Below are 17,522 nucleotides of genomic sequence, written 5' to 3' on the forward strand. Positions count from 1 at the left end.
CGTCAACATCATGCTTTTACGGTGGTCGTGAGCCTATAACATGCCCTCCAGACTGGTACTCAAACATCAAATTCGGAGGGTGGGCGCTCGAGAGCTGGATCAGCTGGATACGGGTTGGCATACGAGCTTGAGTAAGGCATGGCAGTCGACATGCTCCTGGCCATTGGGTTGATTGGCTGAAAAGCTGAAGGGTTGGGAGCCCTGGTAGACTCGTTCGCATAGCCATTGTAGTTGAACGGTTGCATATAGGAAGGTCTGCCTGAAATACTCAAAGGATTAAGTCCACTGTAACTGGGGTGCTGCTGCGACGAGAAGAATCCATTGCTGGGGAGACCGTTGTGTGGGAGACCATTGCTGGGGAGCCCGGAATAAGAATTCGCCATGCTATCCCGCGGCGAGAAGTACGACAGCTGTGAGCCGTTCAGAGGCTTGGGTCCGGAAGATCCATGCTGGGCATTGGAGGGCAGAGGTCCGTTCGAAGGAAGCATCTTTAAGGCTGGGCGCTGACGAAGTTCAAAGCTGGAAACATGGTGGTCAGTAAAGTGAACTCAATCAAATGTCCGTGACGACTTACAAGGACCCCATGGGGCTGCCAGTACGGTCTAGAGCAATCAGGAGTTAGCTTGACGGTCCATAGAATCAGAATGGACCTCAAGTGACTCACGAGGACTGCGCTGCGGGGGATCATGGAAGACATCATAGCTGTCCATAGCTCCATGGCTGTGACCAGAGATCTGGCTAATGCTCTCATCTTGCTCAATGGACAGGGCCGCCTCGCGGGTCGACTTTGCCTTTGCGACTGCCTTGTTTCTCGCAGAAGAACGAGTGGCGCGCGGCTTCGCGTTGGTCAAGGTAGGAGCGCGACGGTTGCGCTTCTTCTTGTGGTTCTCGGCCTCTTCCAGCTCACGGTCCTGTGGCGAGATACGTTAGAAAGCAACAAAAAGAGGCAAAACAGAGATGTGCGACCGGGAATGATGACGCACTGGACTGCCCTCATAGTCCGAGGGGCTAGCGTAAACATCGCGCTCACGCTGAAAAGTCCAGTCTTCATTATAGATGACCTCCTTCTGTTCGATAGTGGTTGAAGCCTCCTCCATCAGCTTCAAGACAGACTCGTCCTTGCGTTGGTTGCGCTTGCGCTTCTGTTGCTCATTGGCGGAATCAAAGAGACCCATGCCGGGATACCGGATTCCCTTAAGCTTGCTAGATTCGTCGTCCTCCTCGTCAAACTCTGTAATTTCAGACGTAACCTCAGAGGAGGGGAGGATACTGTCCGAGGTCGCAGTCTCGGAAGGCCATCTAGTGTACTTGCTCGCAAACATGTTTTCGGGGGTGTCCGGGGCAGAATAGTCAGAGCGTGGACGTTTCAAGAGAGGAGTTTGAAAAGCGGGAGGGTCCAGGTATGAGTGACCGTGGCGCAAATTGTGAAATTGGAAGGATGCGTTGTTCGGGTCTGTAATCCAGTGGGCCAAGACGGGTGTGTGGTCTAGCTGCTCGCCAGCCGGCTCGTTTTTGACCAAGTCATCCCGATTCTGAAAAGCCTTGGGCCTATTCTGTAGCGGGAGTCCAGTCAACAAACGCCCCTCCGAGGAGAGAATTGGCAGAGAAGCAGTGCCCACTTACAGCTGTGCCGGCCGGCCGACCACGCTTTGCGGGTTTCTTATTTTCCTTTGCTTCAAGCCGTTCCTCAAGAAGCGCATGAATACCACTGGTTTCCTCCCATTTGAGGTATTGTTGTATGGTCTCCCTCGCCGCATCGTTGTGACGTGCCCGTATTTCCGTCTTGAAGCGGTGGGACAGATGGCTCTTGGACGAGCAATGTGTGAGCAGGTGAGAGACATCGGAAAACAGTGGTTGCTTGGGGCAGAGGGTGCACTTGAGTGAGATCGAAGTAGGGTCGAACTTGGTCTCTTCCATGTCCATTGGAGCGACGGCAGCCATTGTCTAGCAAGTGTAAGTCAACAATTAGACGGCAATGTGGTTTTGCATAGTTGCAACAGGGTAGTAACTCACTGCCGGGGGTGGACCGGGGAGGTCGGCGCTGGGTTGACTGCAGGACCAAGCCGAAATAGAGGCAGAGTTGTCTGGCTGCAATGACTCCGCTGGTGGTAAGGGGAAGACGTGTGATTTGATAGACGGATGGGCAGGCAAGACTTGAGGTATCTGAATGTGTATGTGTATGGGGGAGAGTGCTGGCAGTGTTGATGTTCAAGGAGTTCCTGACGAGTGATACATAAATCGAAAGCAGTGGCGTGTTGAAGGCGTCAGTCTCCGTGGCGTATATAGATGAACTTTGTAGGCTGTCAACTGAAAGACCCAAGGAAGCTGGACACTGGCGTAGCTCAGGACGGAATTGTACAGTGATAAGGCCGACTTCAGGAGCCTAGCAAGCACGAGTCTCCAAGAAAGTGAAGGCAGTGGTGATGGCAATGCTGTCGTTGTTGACAGGGTCCATCACATGCATCTCCACGAAGAAGGGATCCGGGGAGAAGTCCGGGTGGGTCAGTGAACAAAGAAGGGAGGAAGGGAGGAAGTGTGAATTCTCCGTTGATAATCGAAGATGTTTACTTCAGGGTCGTCTCCTTGATGACGCGATAGGAGGACAGAGAGACCGATTGGTGTTGTTGAGCGGAGGGGAAGGAACTTCCACGATGGGCAGACAGAAGATGCGTCGGTGTTGAGGGAAGGATGAGAGTCGGAGAGAGGAAGAACTTTGGAGGACAGAGATTTTGCAGAAACTGAACGAGAAAAATGCAACAGCCAGTCACTCCCACTCAGCCAGCCGAGGGCACAAGAAGATTCCTCCCTCGTCAAGGGGGCACACACACAATGGAAAGAACGGTTGGTCACGAATCTGAGGACAGTTTGAGGAAGGTACGTTGAGACTTGTTGGCAGCTTGGTGCCTGAGTGTCAGCCAGAGTCGGTGGACGAGGAAAGTGGGTGAGCTTGCCAGAGAGGGAAGGAACGATGAAGACCCAGGATCACGGATTCGGAGGGGTGAGTCTGGAAGGTACCTATGCGGTATTGTAACGTAAAAAATCACAATTTCTAGAGGAAGTCGCAGGAAGAGTTGATCAATGTTCGGCCCCGAGAGATGTCCAGATTGCCTGAGAGGAGTTCGTATCAGCAGCTCACAGGGCTTACTGTTGACGTTAAAGGCAAGTGTCGTTGGTGCGCTGAGGCTATTCCATGCTCCTGGCGGTCTGTCCTATACCGCAACCAACGGTAACGTAACAAACGGGCAACTTCGACCCGACTTCAAACTGTTCCCAAAGATACCAAGTCAGCAATTGTCCAATGGTAAGCGACCAAGCTGCGAGACGGGTAGATGCAGTGACAGGTAATTACATTGAAACAAAGCTCAAGGAACAATTCAGTTTGAAAGACGAAGGAAACGATGCATTGGAATGGGAACATCGATGGAGGAGGCATCGTGCCTTTATGCCTTGGGTTGCAGAGGTCAGAAGAATTGAACACACCAAAGAGTGACAACAAGGACATCAAGGAGCAAAGGTAGACATATAGACAGTGACAACACCAAGACAATGTGCGAGTGGTTCAAGTGAAAGATGATTGTATTAAAGGAACACTATGGAATGTCCCCTACCTAACCATGTCGATTGATGTTGGGAATACTCTCAAGCAACAATAAACCAGTAGGGAGTTACTCGTCTGGGCTCCAAACGCCTCACATACCCACTGAAGGGATGCAATAACGTCTTTTGCCCACACGAGAACGATGTTTCTCTTCTCCCGCCTTGTATCCTGCCGACGCCTGGAGTGCGTGTCGGAAGGTTATTAGATGGCAGGAGGTGGTTGTGTTTGTATCCTGTGTCATGTCACCATGATGGGATTGATAGCAGGAGCCATCGTACTGTATTCCGACAACACCACACCAAACTCAACGACCCAGGACACGCTTGATGGTCGACTTGGGCATGCAATACACCTCGTCAACCGGCTCCAAGCCCGGATAGTCCAGCAAGCTCAAACCCGCAATACCAAAGCAGGTGTGCCAGACATCCACCATGTCGCCAGGCCTGTCCGAGATGCCACCCTTGTCGGTGTCTTGCGAGCTCAGGATGAAGCTGGTGAGCTTCTCCTTGTCGATCCAGTGCGTCTTGCCAATCATTTCCAGACTGCTCAGCACCCACCAGCTATAGCACACGTCCTCCTTCTTCTCCGGACGACCATTCAAGCCGCCGCCGGCGATCTGCCTCTCACTCAACCAGCGACCCAGGCGATCAACGTCAATGAGCTCCTTGCGGCCAGCGATGGTGAGGGCAGCGACGCACGTGAAGATCTGACCAGAGTGGGACTCGGCACCGGGGCTGACACCGTAGCCGCCGTCAAAGTTGGCGCACGCAGCAATGTGGTCAACGGCCTTGTCAACATCGACAAGGTGGAGGAGGCCAAGAAGAGAAAGGGCATTGAAGGCGCCGTAGAGGAAGCGAGTGTCTTCCTCACCCCACTCATCACCCGCAAACGTGCCGGTCTGGCGGTTCTGGAGGCTGGCAATATCTGGACCCGACAGTGTCAGTACAAAGTGTCAATGGGGGTTTACCTAGGTTGATGACAAGCAACGCACACTTTCCGACCTGTGCCTTGCCCCGGCCACGCGTCTCGAGGTCATCAAAGGCGTCGACCATGGCGAGGATCTGCACGGCACTGACGGTGGACAGCATGTGGGCATCATGGCCGGGTGCCGCTCCGAAGCCGCCATTCTCGTGCTGGCATGATAGCACAAAGTCGATGGTCTCAGCGCGCGGGAGAGCCTCGGGGTGGCCGAGGAGGTGCAGAGCGGTCAAGCCCCAGTAGAGGCCATTGAGGCGCAGATGCTCCGTCAACCAGTAGTCATATTCGTCCTTTCGGGAGTCGAGACTCTGGATGTACTTGACGTGGGCAGAGGTTGCGAGCTGCAGCTCTTGCGGGAGAGAGGTGAAGCTTTGTGTCATGTTGGAGAATTTGAGGGTTTTATGTGTGGTGCGGTGGGTGGGAAGCTGGGATGGGATTAGGCTGCATTCAAGGAACCAGCATTGTGGAAACGGAAGTCGGAAGTCGGAGTTACGATTTGACGATTCAGCCTCCATTGCCCGCCGCACGCCGGTACTACCCCACCATGGACATGGACGCTGAGGTCTTACTTACGTAATCGGTACTTGGCAGCCACTGCACCATTCAGACGCCATGCCAAGAAATGCCCTCTCCAACTTGCTCAATTTGGAGGAAAGGCGCAATGACAATTGTGAGAATTCATCATCTCTTGTGACCTTGGCAGATGCCCCAAAGGCGGGACACGCGTATTTGCGAGAGTCATTTGATGGTTTGGATCTCTCGCGAGTGCAAATGAGGTAAATGAGCTTCATCTCATGAATGTCGTGATTATTTTTAAATGAAGGGCTCATAGGTTGGGCAGCAGTCGTACCGAGTAAGTGTACAGTGCACCGGCGCTGAAGATGAGGATACGAACGGTCATCGTACAGGGGGGGTTGAAGGCATTTGTCTCTCCATCCAAATTGAACTGAAGGCATCCCTCACCCACTTGGGACATTGTCCACAACAGCCTGATGAGGCGTGACGATCCTGTTTCTCGAAAACAGCTGGTTGACGTACGATGGCAGTCTGGAATGCCTGCTCCGGCCAATTTGCGCTTCAAGATGACGAATCTGACCGGCGCTTCGAATCGGTATCCTCTCTCTCGTTTACATGGGGGGAAGGTAGGGCACACCGGTGTCACAGGCGATTTGATACCGTATCTCGAAGCGACGTTGCGACGACCATCAACGTCGATGACTGGCGCAAGTGCGCAACAACGTCCGGCCATCCAGCCTCTTCCACGGTCGTCAAATCGGAAAAAAGAATGCGGTCCAATGTTACGAGATCTAGCCAGGGTAAGTGCAGTGCAGCTTTACACTATGTAGTCCTTGCAACAGATCACGGTCTCGTGCAATCATGATCGAGACGCCTTTGGTGACCGGTCTTGGCTTGGTGTTTTGAACTTTGCAACGTGGACTGCCCAGGTCGAATCTTGCCGTGATGCATCTAGGTCACTTGTGAATCGAGACTCTTTAGTCCAGGAACGGGAGGTGGTGGCTGAAACCACCGGAAAGCAAGGCCCAAGTCTCCGGTAGAGTTCCAGACTTTTGATAGGTAGTTGTAGGGCATGTTTCGACGCGATTTGTTTGCCCTTGATTCACATATTCAACATGATGCCGTCATATGATTCAACAAAAAAGCTCAGAGTTGACAAAAAAAGAAAAGTTGCAGTGAAGCGCTGGAAGCAACGTTGAACCCGTCCTGTCGGATTGGAGACAGCGCTTGTCGCGGAAGACATGGCCGTTCAGCAAATGGGACGAGAGAACAGTTGAGCAACCAGTGAGAATTGAGAAAGGACAGAAACAGTTTCGGGCTTGGCCTTGCTGTGTTCCTGGAGCTAGTCCCGAAATGGACTTGGTGTAGTCCGGCCAGGCCCTCCAGACTCGCAAACGCCGTGACAGCCGACGGAGAGCAACACCCATAACAGGGACACCGAGAGAAAAAAAAAAAAAAAAAAAAAAAAAAAAAAAAAAAAAAAGAAGAAGCGATTGATTGGAGTTGACGATGAACGAAACATTACGCGTATATGCGCCATTGGTGATGAGCTACTGCACAATGCTATAGTAACATTTTTTGTAAGGTTTGTTCAAGTCTGGACAACCGGAGTGCCGGTAAGACGTCCAGAAAAAGGTGAAGAGCCTGGAGTGAAATCACAAGAGTTCCGTGCCACTTGTTTTCTCTGGACATGTACAATTGTCATGATGAGCGAGCGCCACCATCAATCACCTGACTGTAGGGCCACAGGGCCATCATTTGCGGCTCAACCAGGCCAAGAGGCCCGTCCGAGATTAGTTTGCTGGAGCCCAGGTCAAGCCAGAGGAAGATCCGTTGCCGGTACCTTACCTTAGCCCATTTCTGGCCCTGGCTTCCCGCTCATCAAGTTTCCAGCGGTGTATGCACAGTATCTATGAGGGCATCGGGCGATCACCAGCACTTTACACTAAAAGGGGATCGGGATATTTCCCAACCCGTGTTTTCAAATAGGCATCAGCTGTTGATGTTGGTGCTTGCTTGACGGAATAGGTAGATGTGGTAAGCACCTTGTGAAGTAAGAATGAATATTGAGCACAGCCCCGGATGGACATTGGAGTCCTCGGTCTGGACATAAGTACCTACGTGCCGCAAATTCCATCTCGAAAACGGAAAATAGCGCTACAGTAAAGTCCCATGCTTCTGCTAACCTAGTCTTGTGCAAAAAAACGCTACTAGATGAAAAGAAATCCCGTACCGGAATTGTGTTCCCATACGGGGATTGCAAACTGTAACTTGTAAGGCGTCAAGCCGGATTTATAGGTACAAGGGTAGAGGTACCTTTTTGTCAGGACAGGATACTTCGAGCCCCTAGACCGGGCGACTTATTCCACTTTTTTGATAGTCAGAGGGTCTGCTCACTCACCCCCTCTTCTGCAAATACCCCTTTAAATGCAAGAAAGATGGCTTCTCAGACAACTTGCAAAAATAGAGGACTTTACTGTATTGAACTGCGCTGACACAGTACACGCGCCCTTTGCCCATTCCAAGCGAAAGCAGTTTACCCCGCTACCAATGCAGACAATTGTACCCAAATCCGCCAGGTACGCTTCGTTTTCCCCGCTGATGAATGCCCAGCCTGTGTCCATATTGGAGATGCTCTTGGTTGGCATGGACATTACGGACAACAAGAGAGATGGAGATTCGTAGTTAGTGGTTGGCCCATCATGGCGTTCAGTTTACACAAAGGAACAAAGGAACAGGGATGGGCCAATCCAAGCAAGCATCCGCGTCAAGAATTGCCCTTGCTTAGGTGGTGACCTTTGAGTTGCTTCTCAGTTGTTGTTGTTGTATGCTACCTAGGTTTCGCTTGCCGTTTCAGGTTTCCCTTCTGGAACTTGTGTCCTTCCGTCAACTCCAACACCAACATCAGGTTGAACCTGGGCCAGAATTTGTGCAGAAAAGGGATCCATGCTGCTATTGTCAAGTGCTGACCTGGTACCAATGACTACCTTCTATCTGCGGGCCCAGTCGGCGTGAAGACAAGTCTCCGCTGTTAGCATAACGTTAACAGAGCCGGCCGCTAACCTAGTGTACTTGTAGTCTCGTCGTCCGTCGTCAAGCTGCCCGGCGCCCCGATTGCCTGCCCTGCGTGTCTCCATCTCCCTACTAATCCCGTCAAGTGGAAAGTCCACACACACACCCCCTGGTCCCGCTCCCTTCGGTTCCTCATCACAGACTCCGGCAAAGGGACTGGACTGGACTCCAGAATTGCAGAACAGAAACTCCAAGCCAGGGAACCTACCTAACTCGCTCCATAACCGACCGACTCCCCCCATCCATCCCGTCAACGTCGGTTTCGTAGTATCCTGCCCAAAATCGACCACGTCCGACCACCTCCCCTCCCCTCCCACACGCATCGTGCTGCTGCTTGCTGCTGTTGCTGTTGCTGTTGCTTCTGCTGCTGCAGGAACGGACCCATTCTCCGACCAGGTTGACATCCCGTCGTCCAGTTTTGCTCTGAAACCTCCGAACAGGAACTTGACCCCTTGGCATTTCCAACACTACACTACACTACACTACAACACGACGGCGGCGGCGACTCTGCCTCTCCAACGGAACCTAGGTCTACTCACCAAATCGCAACCGGGCTGCCCGCTGGCGGTGCGGTCTCCCCGACCACAGAAGACAGGACCCGACACACATACGATAAACCATCTCCATCAATTCTGACTGAATAGTGATCGCGGCGCATCCCAGACCCTTCGACCTCCCGATTCCCTCCTCCAGGACCGTCCCGTCATTGAGGCGAGAGCGCACGTCCACGATCCCTTTGTTCCCTCTTCGTACGTAGCCGGGCTGTTCTGTTTTCACACTGCGGAACCGCATAGGTACATACATAGTCAAGCTCGAGTATATCTCCGACCCCTTACATGCCATCGCCTCGTCATCATCATCATCATCCTCATCATCATCAACAAGTACTGCGAACAACTACTCCGGGTCACCTCTAGTCTTGGTGGATGTCGCCGAGTTGCAAAAATCAATTGGTTTGCACAAGGTCAGCCAGCGCCGCCCGCCCGCCCGTCACATCATACATACATACATACATAGCAGCATATACCCGTTGCCCGGCTTTTGCGCATCCTTCCTCCGATCCTCCTCTGCCTGGCCTCCACAACATCCACCACACATCTCCATCACACCTTCAGCCCAGCCCCAGCCTACTTGTACCATCCTGGTCCATATCTGTCAGCTCTGCTGGATCCCCATCTCATCATTCTCTCTCGGCTCCGTCGCGCGCGCCCCCCCGGTTGTGTGCAGCCTGCGCCATCCCTACCTGACACTTTCATGTTACCTCGACGACGGTTGTGCCTCGCTGGGTCGCTGCCTCCATTGTCGCAGTCGGCCACTTTCGTCTATTTTAACCTCCCTGCAACTGCAAAGCAAATCCTGACATTCGACGTGATACCGCAGCGGACAAGACCGACTTGCTGACCTGGAAACTGACTGCGCCAGACAACGAACGAATCGGGATTCCGTTCGACAAAGCATCCATTAGTCGATCCTTGAAACACAGGCGCCACACCTGACAACCGATTTCGATCCGGTCTTTTCTCGTCGGTCGCTATTGTCCGCGCCTGGACCTGGAATAAGAAGTGAGCGCAAAGAGATGGCCCGAAAAGGCGTACCGCAACCGCTCACGCTGGCAGAATCCGGAACTCTTGGAAAGGAAACCTCTCCGCGCCTTGGTGACACCACCCAACAACAACATCATCATCATCAACAACAACAAGCCCCCAGCAGCAGCGCCGTCAGTGCCACCGGTAGCGGTGGTGGTAGTTTGGCCAGCGGGCGCTCGACTCCGCAGGCCTCGCGATCGCCGAGGTCCCCACGTTCCCCTTTCAAGATCGGCCCTCAAAAGGTAGAATCCCCCGGGGAGCCACCGAGAACCTCGTCACCCCCAACCGAGCAACCCCTCGAAGCCGTCGCCATTTCCCAAGACCAACGGTATCAAAGGCAGAAATCCCCAGACGTCCCGCCCGAGGACCATTCACGCGTGACCACCTCCACGTCGGCACCGTCGCAATCGTCCGATCATCGGGGCCACAAACATAGCCGAAACGACGAGGACAAGTCATCCAAGTCGAGTTTCTTTTTCAGCTTTGGAAAATCGAGCAGGTTGTCAGAACGCGCAATTTCTCCTCAGCTCTTGGAACCGCAAACAGAAGGTATGTCGAGGGAGACCGAACCATCTATCCATTCAGGGTCAAATGCCAATCACAAGCTTCTAGGTGTGTTCACAGTTGCTTCGCATTGATGATACCAGTTCTTGGTCCCATGTACTTCGGTATTTTAACTTGTTCCCGTCTGCACAGATCCGTCATATAACGAATACCCATCGCAAAGGAAGAGCCCAACGCTGCCCGGCAAGTCTGAAGTATCTCTAATCTCATCCAACGAATACGAAACAGCAAACAATAACCGAAGGAGCAAACCCAATCCATTTACCCTGATAAGTCGCACAAGATCGCACAAGGAGAAGGAGAAGGAAAATCATCAATATTCTCGAGAACCTGTGTACGCGCCCGCGAGAGCTGGCGAGCCCGACAAGGTGTACGCGACATCAGCACCGAGAACTGCACCAATACAATCACAAGAGCACACATTTCGCGACATGATGGTGTCCGGACCAAGAGGCCATTCGGCGGAGAGGGCGGGAGGAAGCAAGCACTTTGACGGCATAAACAGGAATCAGTCCCTGTCGCTCAAGGAGGCAGGCGGATCGCTGTTTAACGGACTAAAAGAAAGTAGGGCCGCCGGCTTTCTCAGCAAGAAGTTATTTGGAGGTTCAAAGGAAGACAAGTTCGCACCAAAGGAACCGGTAATAGACGACGAGCATTACGTTCTCAAGGTGATCAACCTACCGCTCGTTGAGCAGACGCGGTTAACTCGAATATCGAAAAGGCTGGAGGATTCACGCGACAAGACAGAGTTTTGGATGCCGGCATTTCCCTGGAGAGCGATCGACTATCTCAACTACAAGGGCAGCGATGTTGAAGGGTTATATCGAGTTCCTGGCAGTGGACCGCAAATCAAAAAGTGGCAGCGGAAATTTGACGAAGGTATGTGTTCAAAGGCTTTGGTGTCAGTGACTCGGTTTCTAACACTTGACTTTTCGCAGAGCTCGATGTGGACCTTTTCGAACAACCAGATTTGTACGACATCAACATTATCGGCTCAATGTTAAAGGCATGGCTCCGCGAACTACCCGACGAACTATTTCCAAAAGCAGCCCAGGAAAGAGTGGCCAAGGAATGCGCGGGGGCAGAGAAAGTGCCCGAGTTACTTAGAGAAGAGCTCTCCAACCTTTCGCCCTTCAAGTACTACCTACTCTTTGCCATTACATGTCACCTCAGCCTGCTGCTCGCCCACTCGGATAAGAACAAGATGGATTTCCGGAATCTCTGCATTTGCTTCCAGCCATGCATGAAGATCGATGCCTTTTGTTTCAAGTTCCTGGTATGCGACTGGAGGGACTGCTGGAAGGGATGCAAGAACGAAGCCAAGTACATCGAGGAGGAGTATGCGCTATTCGACCAACCGCCACCAAGGAGCTACAGGAGTAAGCGGGAGACGGAGTTGAGGGAAAGGGAGGAAAAGGAGGACCGGGAAAGGGCAATACACCGAGATCGAGAAAGGGAGCAAAGAACTCAGTCTCAGGTTCAGGCGTCTTATCAACAACAGGGGGGTCAGGTCATTCCTCCAGCCCACCGCAACGGAAATGTGCAACAGTCGCCAGCACCACCACAGCAGGTTCAGCGACTAAGGAAAAAGAACACGGCGCAAGAAACAACACAAACAGCGGTGGTCGACACGGGCTCAACGGTATCGACGACCATTACGCTGGTCAGTGATCGAGACACGTCACATGGGCGAGGAACAAATCATCCGAATCAGAGACAACTACAACCGGGTGAGCTACCGGCTCTTTCGCCCATAAAACCGCTGTCGCCGATGGGGTTTTAGTGGGCTATGCTGCTTGACCAATCTGGTCTTTCTTCGCTTCCTCCTTTCATTTATAAGGTTTGTCGACCTTTTTGCAGTGGGGAGGTTTTTGCGAGTGGTTCATTAGGCCAATAAGTCGGTTGAGGGCACGGTCACAGTCTCTTGTGGACAAAGAGGGGACGGACAATAGCACCAAACTCACAGCTCGCAGTTGTACTGAGACCACTCAAACACAGAGCCAACACACACACACACATACAAATCGCAACTTTGAACACACACACACACATACACACACAAGACACGACTTTTATGCTGTGGACGAACTTCTCCTTTTCTTTTCTTATCTCTCGTTTACTCTACCAAGAACAACAACGTTATAGTTATTACCTATCATATCAAACCATGTTTACCACACACACACACATCCAACAGACACACAGCAAGTTTCCACAAGAATGTTTCCTTTTTTTTTTTTTTTTTTTTTTTTTTTTTTTTTTTACAAGTCAAGTTGAGTCGGAAGAAGAAGTCAAGTTGAGTCGAAGAAGTCGAGGTCAAGTTGAGTTGGAAGAAGAAGAAGTCAAGAGGAAGAAGTCGAAGAAGAAGAAGAAGAACAAGTCAATGCAATGCGATCGTTATCTACGGATCTTATTTCCTTTTTGTCTCTATGTTTTTCCTTTTCTTTTTTCTTTTTTTGTCTGTAAACTTGGTTGCTGGCTTGTTTGTCTGTTTTTTGCGTTTTGAAATACCCCCTTCCGCGCGTTACAGTTGTTGTTTAGTTGAAAATCATCATCATCATCATCATCATTACATTTTTCTTTTTCGTTGCCTGCCTGTCTATGCCGCCTGCTGCCTCTCTGTCTGCTCACTGCTGCATGCTGCCCATTTATATTGCCTGCCTGCTTGTTGCCTACCGTTGAAGTCGTCGTCTGTCGTCGTTCACCACACAGTTGCTTCAGACCACGCACACCAAATCAGACAATGAAATCGAGAAAAGGAAAGGAGAGAAAGTGATCAAGGTGGAATAATCACTTTACCTGGAGCAACAAAGCAAAGTAATCAACTTGGTGATTGGTACATCGCGTGTCGTGTGGTAAATTCTGGACAACCAAAAGCGAGCAGACTGACTGATTGAGTGGAGGTGGCCAAGAACAAGAAGTAGTAGAAAAAGAAATTCAGGACAGGAAGGAGACATCAAAGTTGGCGAAGTGAAGGGACAGGAAGAGAAAGAGAAAAGTCGACGTAAATCGGATGGTGAAGAGAGAAAGAGACATAAAGAAGTAGATACCATGTATGTTGAATGGGTTGGAGGAAAGAAAAGATCCAGTGGAAGAGAGAGGCAAAAGAGAGGGGTCATAGTAAAGCGAGATATTAGCGTACCTAGACGTGTGGGTGGTGTGCGGGTGGTAAATTGAGTTGAATGGAGTCGACTTGAACTGATCTGTATCGAACTGAATGCAATTGAATCTGTTCGGTTCACAACGCACAAGATGAATGCGTAAAAATACAATAGGTCGAGATGGTGGTGGTGGCCATGGCATTGTGTGGTAACTAACATCATACCAAGATTAAAGAAAAAGAAAAGAAAAGGGGGGGGGAAAGAGAAAAAAAAAGAGAAAAAAGAACAACAACCAGAAAGAAAGAAAGAAAAAAGGTGATGATAACAGATGAGAGAAAAGAAGAAAGAAGAAGACTCATTACCAAGGGACCCATGAGCGTTTCTGTTAAGCATAAACACATACGATAAGCAGAGCAATGGAATTACGAAAATAAGCTTTGTCTTTGTAATGTGATAGAATCCTCCCAGTAGTATAGTAAAATAAGTATATAAACAACCTTGAACGCCCGAAATGCCCAGGCCCAAAATGCCTAGTAGATAAGGTAAAGGAACAACGAAGCCTCTTGTCTTGTGTCTTGTCTTGTCTTCTTGTGTAGCCTCTCAGGGAAGGGAGGCCTGCTGATGGCGGCTGATGCTGATACACGGGCCAGCACCACTTCACTTCACTTCACTTCGCATCACTTTGCTTTCCTCATTTTGATGACCTCCCTCCCTCCCTTCTTTCCATACTTCCTTCCACATGCTCCCCTTTTTCCTCCCCATTCTCAACTCTAGATATCCCCCCCCTTCTGCACAAGTACCCCATCATTACTGTTCAAAGGCACTCACTTTACTTCTTCCTCCCACTCTCCCTCCGCTCATTCGCCCTCATCTTCCGCTCATTCCTCTTCACCCGCTCTCTAATCTCCCGTCTCTTATCGCCCCTCACACTCTTCCCCTCCGCCATCCGCTTCTCCTCCTGGCTCTTCTTGACCTCAATAATCGGCGCATCCTCGCCCGCCTTGTTGGCGCCCTTGTACCCCCACTTGCGGCCCCATTCCCCGGTCGTCTCGTCATACTGCAGGTTGCGTCGCTGCTCGCGCGTCTTGGGCTTGATGCCGCGGCGCTTGGCGAACTGGCTCCATTTCGTTTCGGCCTTGGGCGTCGGCACGGGTTTCTCGCGCGGGAGAGGGGTTTGAGGAGGCGGGAGGGACAGTAAGACGCCGGCGGGGGTGGAACTGATGGGGCAGGCCGTGAGGAGTTGGTTGATGAGGGATTGGCATCCGTCGCGGGCGATGGTGGCGAGTTGGGGTTCGAGTGGAGTGGAGCGGTCGAGGAGGAGGGGGTTGGGGTCGTTGGCGAGGAGGAGGCCGAGGTCGAAGGTGTAGGGGGTGGGTTTGTCGACTGTGACGGGGAGTTTGGTGGTGGTGGTGGTGGTTGTTGCGTCGGACATGTTGATGGTGTTTTTGGTTGTTATGGGCGCGGCGGGTTGATTAAATGGTTTGGTTCAGGTTGATGACTGGGTGTTTTTGGTTGTTATGGGCGCGCCGTGTGGGATTCCGGGTGACGTTGATGGTGATGGAAACAAACAGTTGACTTGGGGTATCTTTTGTTTGTCCTTCAGGTGGCAGAACTGGGGATCACATTCTCTGGAAGGACGGGAGAGGTGCTGCTGGTTCTGGATCTACTGAAAATTTAGGCGGTGACAGGCGGCAGATTCGAGCTTGGAGATGGTGCGGGACCGCTGTCAATTGCAATCTGATGTTCTCATTGGCTGGAAGACCCCAGACCGGCAAACCGCCAACTTCTTGGCGCCGGGGAATTTGGAGGGACGGGTCGCCAAGTAGGTCGAGTTGGTCCGAGCTTGCGAACTTTCCAACGCGCGCCCGCTCCCGCTCCGCTTGCCGTGTGCGGCATCACAGGTTCCCGTCCCGCCCGTCCTGTCCCGGTTTGTGTTGACTTGCGACGATATTATTTGCCTGGTAGCTTTCCACGGGCTCTCAGCTGTGTTTCAACCACACCACACACCACCCACAGCAGTCCGATTGACCGACCGTCCGACCGGCCGACTACCCGCCCGCACACATGTCGGCGTCCAACTGCCTGAGGTGCCTCGTGCGCCCCTCGGCCGTGGCCCTGGTCCCCCGCCAGATGCTCCAGGTCGGCGGTGGCAGCCTCACCTTCACAGCGACCGCCGCCACCAAGGGCGCTTCCACCGCCAACACGGGAGGCCGACAGAACGCCAACCGCCCCCAGAAGCTGCGCTTCAAGAAGACCAAAAAGAAGAACGTGGTATCCTCGGGCAAGCCGCCTCAGCCCGGCGAGCGCAAGGCCTACCGCAAGAAGATTGTGCTCAGCAACAACAACGCCCTGCCCGTGCCCGGCCTCGAGACCCTGCGCCCCAACGACCTGGCCAAGCAGGACAATGTCGGCTCCGTCAAGGCCCTGCCCGAGGATGTGGTTGACGCCCTGCGCGCCATGGAGGCCTTCAAGCCCACGCAGTGCTGGGGCATCTTCCGCCAGCCCTCGGTGCTCATCCGCCAGGAGACGGTCGACCTGACCAAGAAGATGAAGGCGGCCGGCGCCGACGGCAAGACGATCCGCATGGTCATTGAGGGCAACAGGATAACGGGCAAGAGCTTGCTGCTGCTGCAGGCCATGACGCATGCGTTTATGAACGACTGGGTGGTGTTGCACATTCCCGAGGGTAGGTCCCGTTATACCTAGCTTCATGCTATCATTCATGTCCATAACTGACATACTGACTTTGTAACGTGTAAACAGCCCAAGAACTAACCACGGCCGTGACCGAATACGCCCCCATTGAAAACTCGCCGCTCTGGACACAACCCACCTACACGCTCAAGCTCCTGCAATCCTTCAAGCGCGCCAACGAAAAGGTCCTGTCGCGCATGAACACGGTCTACTCGCACGCCGACCTCCCGCAAATCATCCCCGTCAACTCGCCCCTGCTGCAGCTCATCAACAGCGCCAAGGAAGCCGACGGCGCCTGGACCGTCTTCCAGGCTCTCTGGCGCGAACTCAACGCCGAGAACGTGCCCGGCCGCCCGCCCATCCTGTTCTCGCTCGACGGCCTCGCCCACATCATGAAGGTGTCGGACTACCGCAACCCGGCCTTTGAGCTGATCCACTCGCACGACTTGGCTTTGGTGAAACTCTTCACCGACTGCTTGTCTGGTGCCACCGTGATGCCCAATGGCGGTGCTGTTCTCGGCGCTACGACGCGCGGAAACTCGCCTAGGAGCGCGAGTATGGAGTTGGCGATTGCGCAGCGCGAGGCGGAGAAGGCGGGCGAAAAGGAAGTCCCGCAAAGAGACCCGTATAGCAAGAAGTACGATGATCGCGTGGAGGCGGTCATGAAGAGCGTGGAGATTCTGAGGCTCAAGGGCGTGAGCAAGGTGGAGGCGCGCGGTCTGTTGGAGTACTGGGCTGCGAGTGGCATGTTGAAGAAGAGGGTGGATGAGAGCATGGTGAGTGAGAAGTGGACGTTGAGCGGGAATGGCGTGGTGGGCGAGATGGAGAGGGCTTCGCTTTTGACTATGAAGGCTTGAGTCAGGTATGAGGTCCGTGGGGTTCAGGAATGGGAGGGATGGGGAGTATATGTGTGTGTACGTGTCATAGATGGGTATGATGAACTCTTTGTAACTCTAGAAAATAGGGGTTAGTTAGATTGGTGTGTGGGATTGAACATATCAGCCTGTATTTTTAGTAAGAAATTTAGAGGGTTTATATGACTGACATCTGGTAGATTTGTTGTGATGAAATGAAATGTGGGCGATGCTTCTTGATCCAATGAACTTGGCCGAAATTTTCAAGTCAAAAGGTAGTCTGCCGTCTGATTGCAGTTGCAAAAACACTTCTCTGCAACTTGAAATCAACTTCACCAATGTTGGAACTCCAGAAACAGCCATGTTCATACTTCACTCAGTCCTCACCATCGACTCAATTACCGATACTCAGACCAGGACAACAACCACAAAGCGCAAGTTCGTCCGAATCTCACTTCACTTCAAACCAACTTTACAGCAGTTTCACCCACACAATTTTCACTACTCAACACCTTCAGAAAACCCAAAACTAAGTCATCCTTTCAACCCATACAACGCC

General features: G+C 52.3%; 8 protein-coding genes across 8 annotated transcripts; 3 read left to right on the top strand and 5 right to left on the bottom strand.

Annotated features, from left to right (window-relative positions):
• Positions 1 to 49: 49 nt before the first annotated feature.
• On the bottom strand, positions 50 to 2,216 carry B0T23DRAFT_203525 (uncharacterized protein). The gene is made up of 6 exons (XM_062833428.1): positions 2,014 to 2,216; positions 1,624 to 1,944; positions 984 to 1,553; positions 665 to 911; positions 575 to 602; positions 50 to 519 (listed from the first exon to the last, which is right to left on the bottom strand). The coding sequence occupies exons 2-6, from the start codon at positions 1,939 to 1,941 to the stop codon at positions 60 to 62; spliced, it is 1,623 nt and encodes a 540-aa protein (XP_062691230.1). The 5' UTR covers positions 1,942 to 1,944; positions 2,014 to 2,216; the 3' UTR covers positions 50 to 59.
• A 1,342-nt stretch (positions 2,217 to 3,558) lies between these two features.
• B0T23DRAFT_385654 (geranylgeranyltransferase beta subunit) lies at positions 3,559 to 5,064 on the bottom strand. The gene is made up of 2 exons (XM_062837552.1): positions 4,590 to 5,064; positions 3,559 to 4,522 (listed from the first exon to the last, which is right to left on the bottom strand). The coding sequence occupies exons 1-2, from the start codon at positions 4,954 to 4,956 to the stop codon at positions 3,903 to 3,905; spliced, it is 987 nt and encodes a 328-aa protein (XP_062691231.1). The 5' UTR covers positions 4,957 to 5,064; the 3' UTR covers positions 3,559 to 3,902.
• A 594-nt stretch (positions 5,065 to 5,658) lies between these two features.
• On the top strand, positions 5,659 to 6,132 carry B0T23DRAFT_398045 (uncharacterized protein; the record flags this gene model as incomplete). The annotated part of the gene is made up of 2 exons (XM_062838334.1): positions 5,659 to 5,892; positions 5,923 to 6,132. The coding sequence occupies 2 exons, from the start codon at positions 5,659 to 5,661 to the stop codon at positions 6,130 to 6,132; spliced, it is 444 nt and encodes a 147-aa protein (XP_062691232.1).
• A 1,950-nt stretch (positions 6,133 to 8,082) lies between these two features.
• B0T23DRAFT_398046 (uncharacterized protein) lies at positions 8,083 to 9,304 on the bottom strand (the record flags this gene model as incomplete). The annotated part of the gene is made up of 3 exons (XM_062838335.1): positions 8,083 to 8,615; positions 8,776 to 9,051; positions 9,178 to 9,304. 3 exons carry the CDS (start codon positions 9,302 to 9,304, stop codon positions 8,083 to 8,085), a joined length of 936 nt encoding a protein of 311 aa, XP_062691233.1.
• Positions 9,305 to 9,576: 272 nt separating this feature from the next.
• On the top strand, positions 9,577 to 12,243 carry B0T23DRAFT_203551 (putative RhoGAP group protein). Its single transcript, XM_062833429.1, has 3 exons — positions 9,577 to 10,299; positions 10,447 to 11,193; positions 11,253 to 12,243. The coding sequence occupies exons 1-3, from the start codon at positions 9,741 to 9,743 to the stop codon at positions 12,095 to 12,097; spliced, it is 2,151 nt and encodes a 716-aa protein (XP_062691234.1). The 5' UTR covers positions 9,577 to 9,740; the 3' UTR covers positions 12,098 to 12,243.
• A 567-nt stretch (positions 12,244 to 12,810) lies between these two features.
• On the bottom strand, positions 12,811 to 13,528 carry B0T23DRAFT_385660 (uncharacterized protein). The gene has a single exon (XM_062837553.1). The coding sequence runs from the start codon at positions 13,431 to 13,433 to the stop codon at positions 13,110 to 13,112; it is 324 nt and encodes a 107-aa protein (XP_062691235.1). The 5' UTR covers positions 13,434 to 13,528; the 3' UTR covers positions 12,811 to 13,109.
• Positions 13,529 to 14,200: 672 nt separating this feature from the next.
• On the bottom strand, positions 14,201 to 14,941 carry B0T23DRAFT_385661 (ribosomal biogenesis regulatory protein). The gene has a single exon (XM_062837554.1). The coding sequence runs from the start codon at positions 14,845 to 14,847 to the stop codon at positions 14,245 to 14,247; it is 603 nt and encodes a 200-aa protein (XP_062691236.1). The 5' UTR covers positions 14,848 to 14,941; the 3' UTR covers positions 14,201 to 14,244.
• Positions 14,942 to 15,265: 324 nt separating this feature from the next.
• B0T23DRAFT_363139 (mitochondrial ribosomal death-associated protein 3-domain-containing protein) lies at positions 15,266 to 17,153 on the top strand. Its single transcript, XM_062836317.1, has 2 exons — positions 15,266 to 16,101; positions 16,179 to 17,153. Exons 1-2 carry the CDS (start codon positions 15,480 to 15,482, stop codon positions 16,964 to 16,966), a joined length of 1,410 nt encoding a protein of 469 aa, XP_062691237.1. The 5' UTR covers positions 15,266 to 15,479; the 3' UTR covers positions 16,967 to 17,153.
• The last annotated feature ends 369 nt before the right edge of the window (positions 17,154 to 17,522 follow it).

Source organism: Neurospora hispaniola (assembly GCF_033458365.1).
Source record: "Neurospora hispaniola strain FGSC 10403 chromosome Unknown B0T23scaffold_6, whole genome shotgun sequence".
Classification (NCBI taxonomy): Eukaryota; Fungi; Ascomycota; class Sordariomycetes; order Sordariales; family Sordariaceae; genus Neurospora; species Neurospora hispaniola.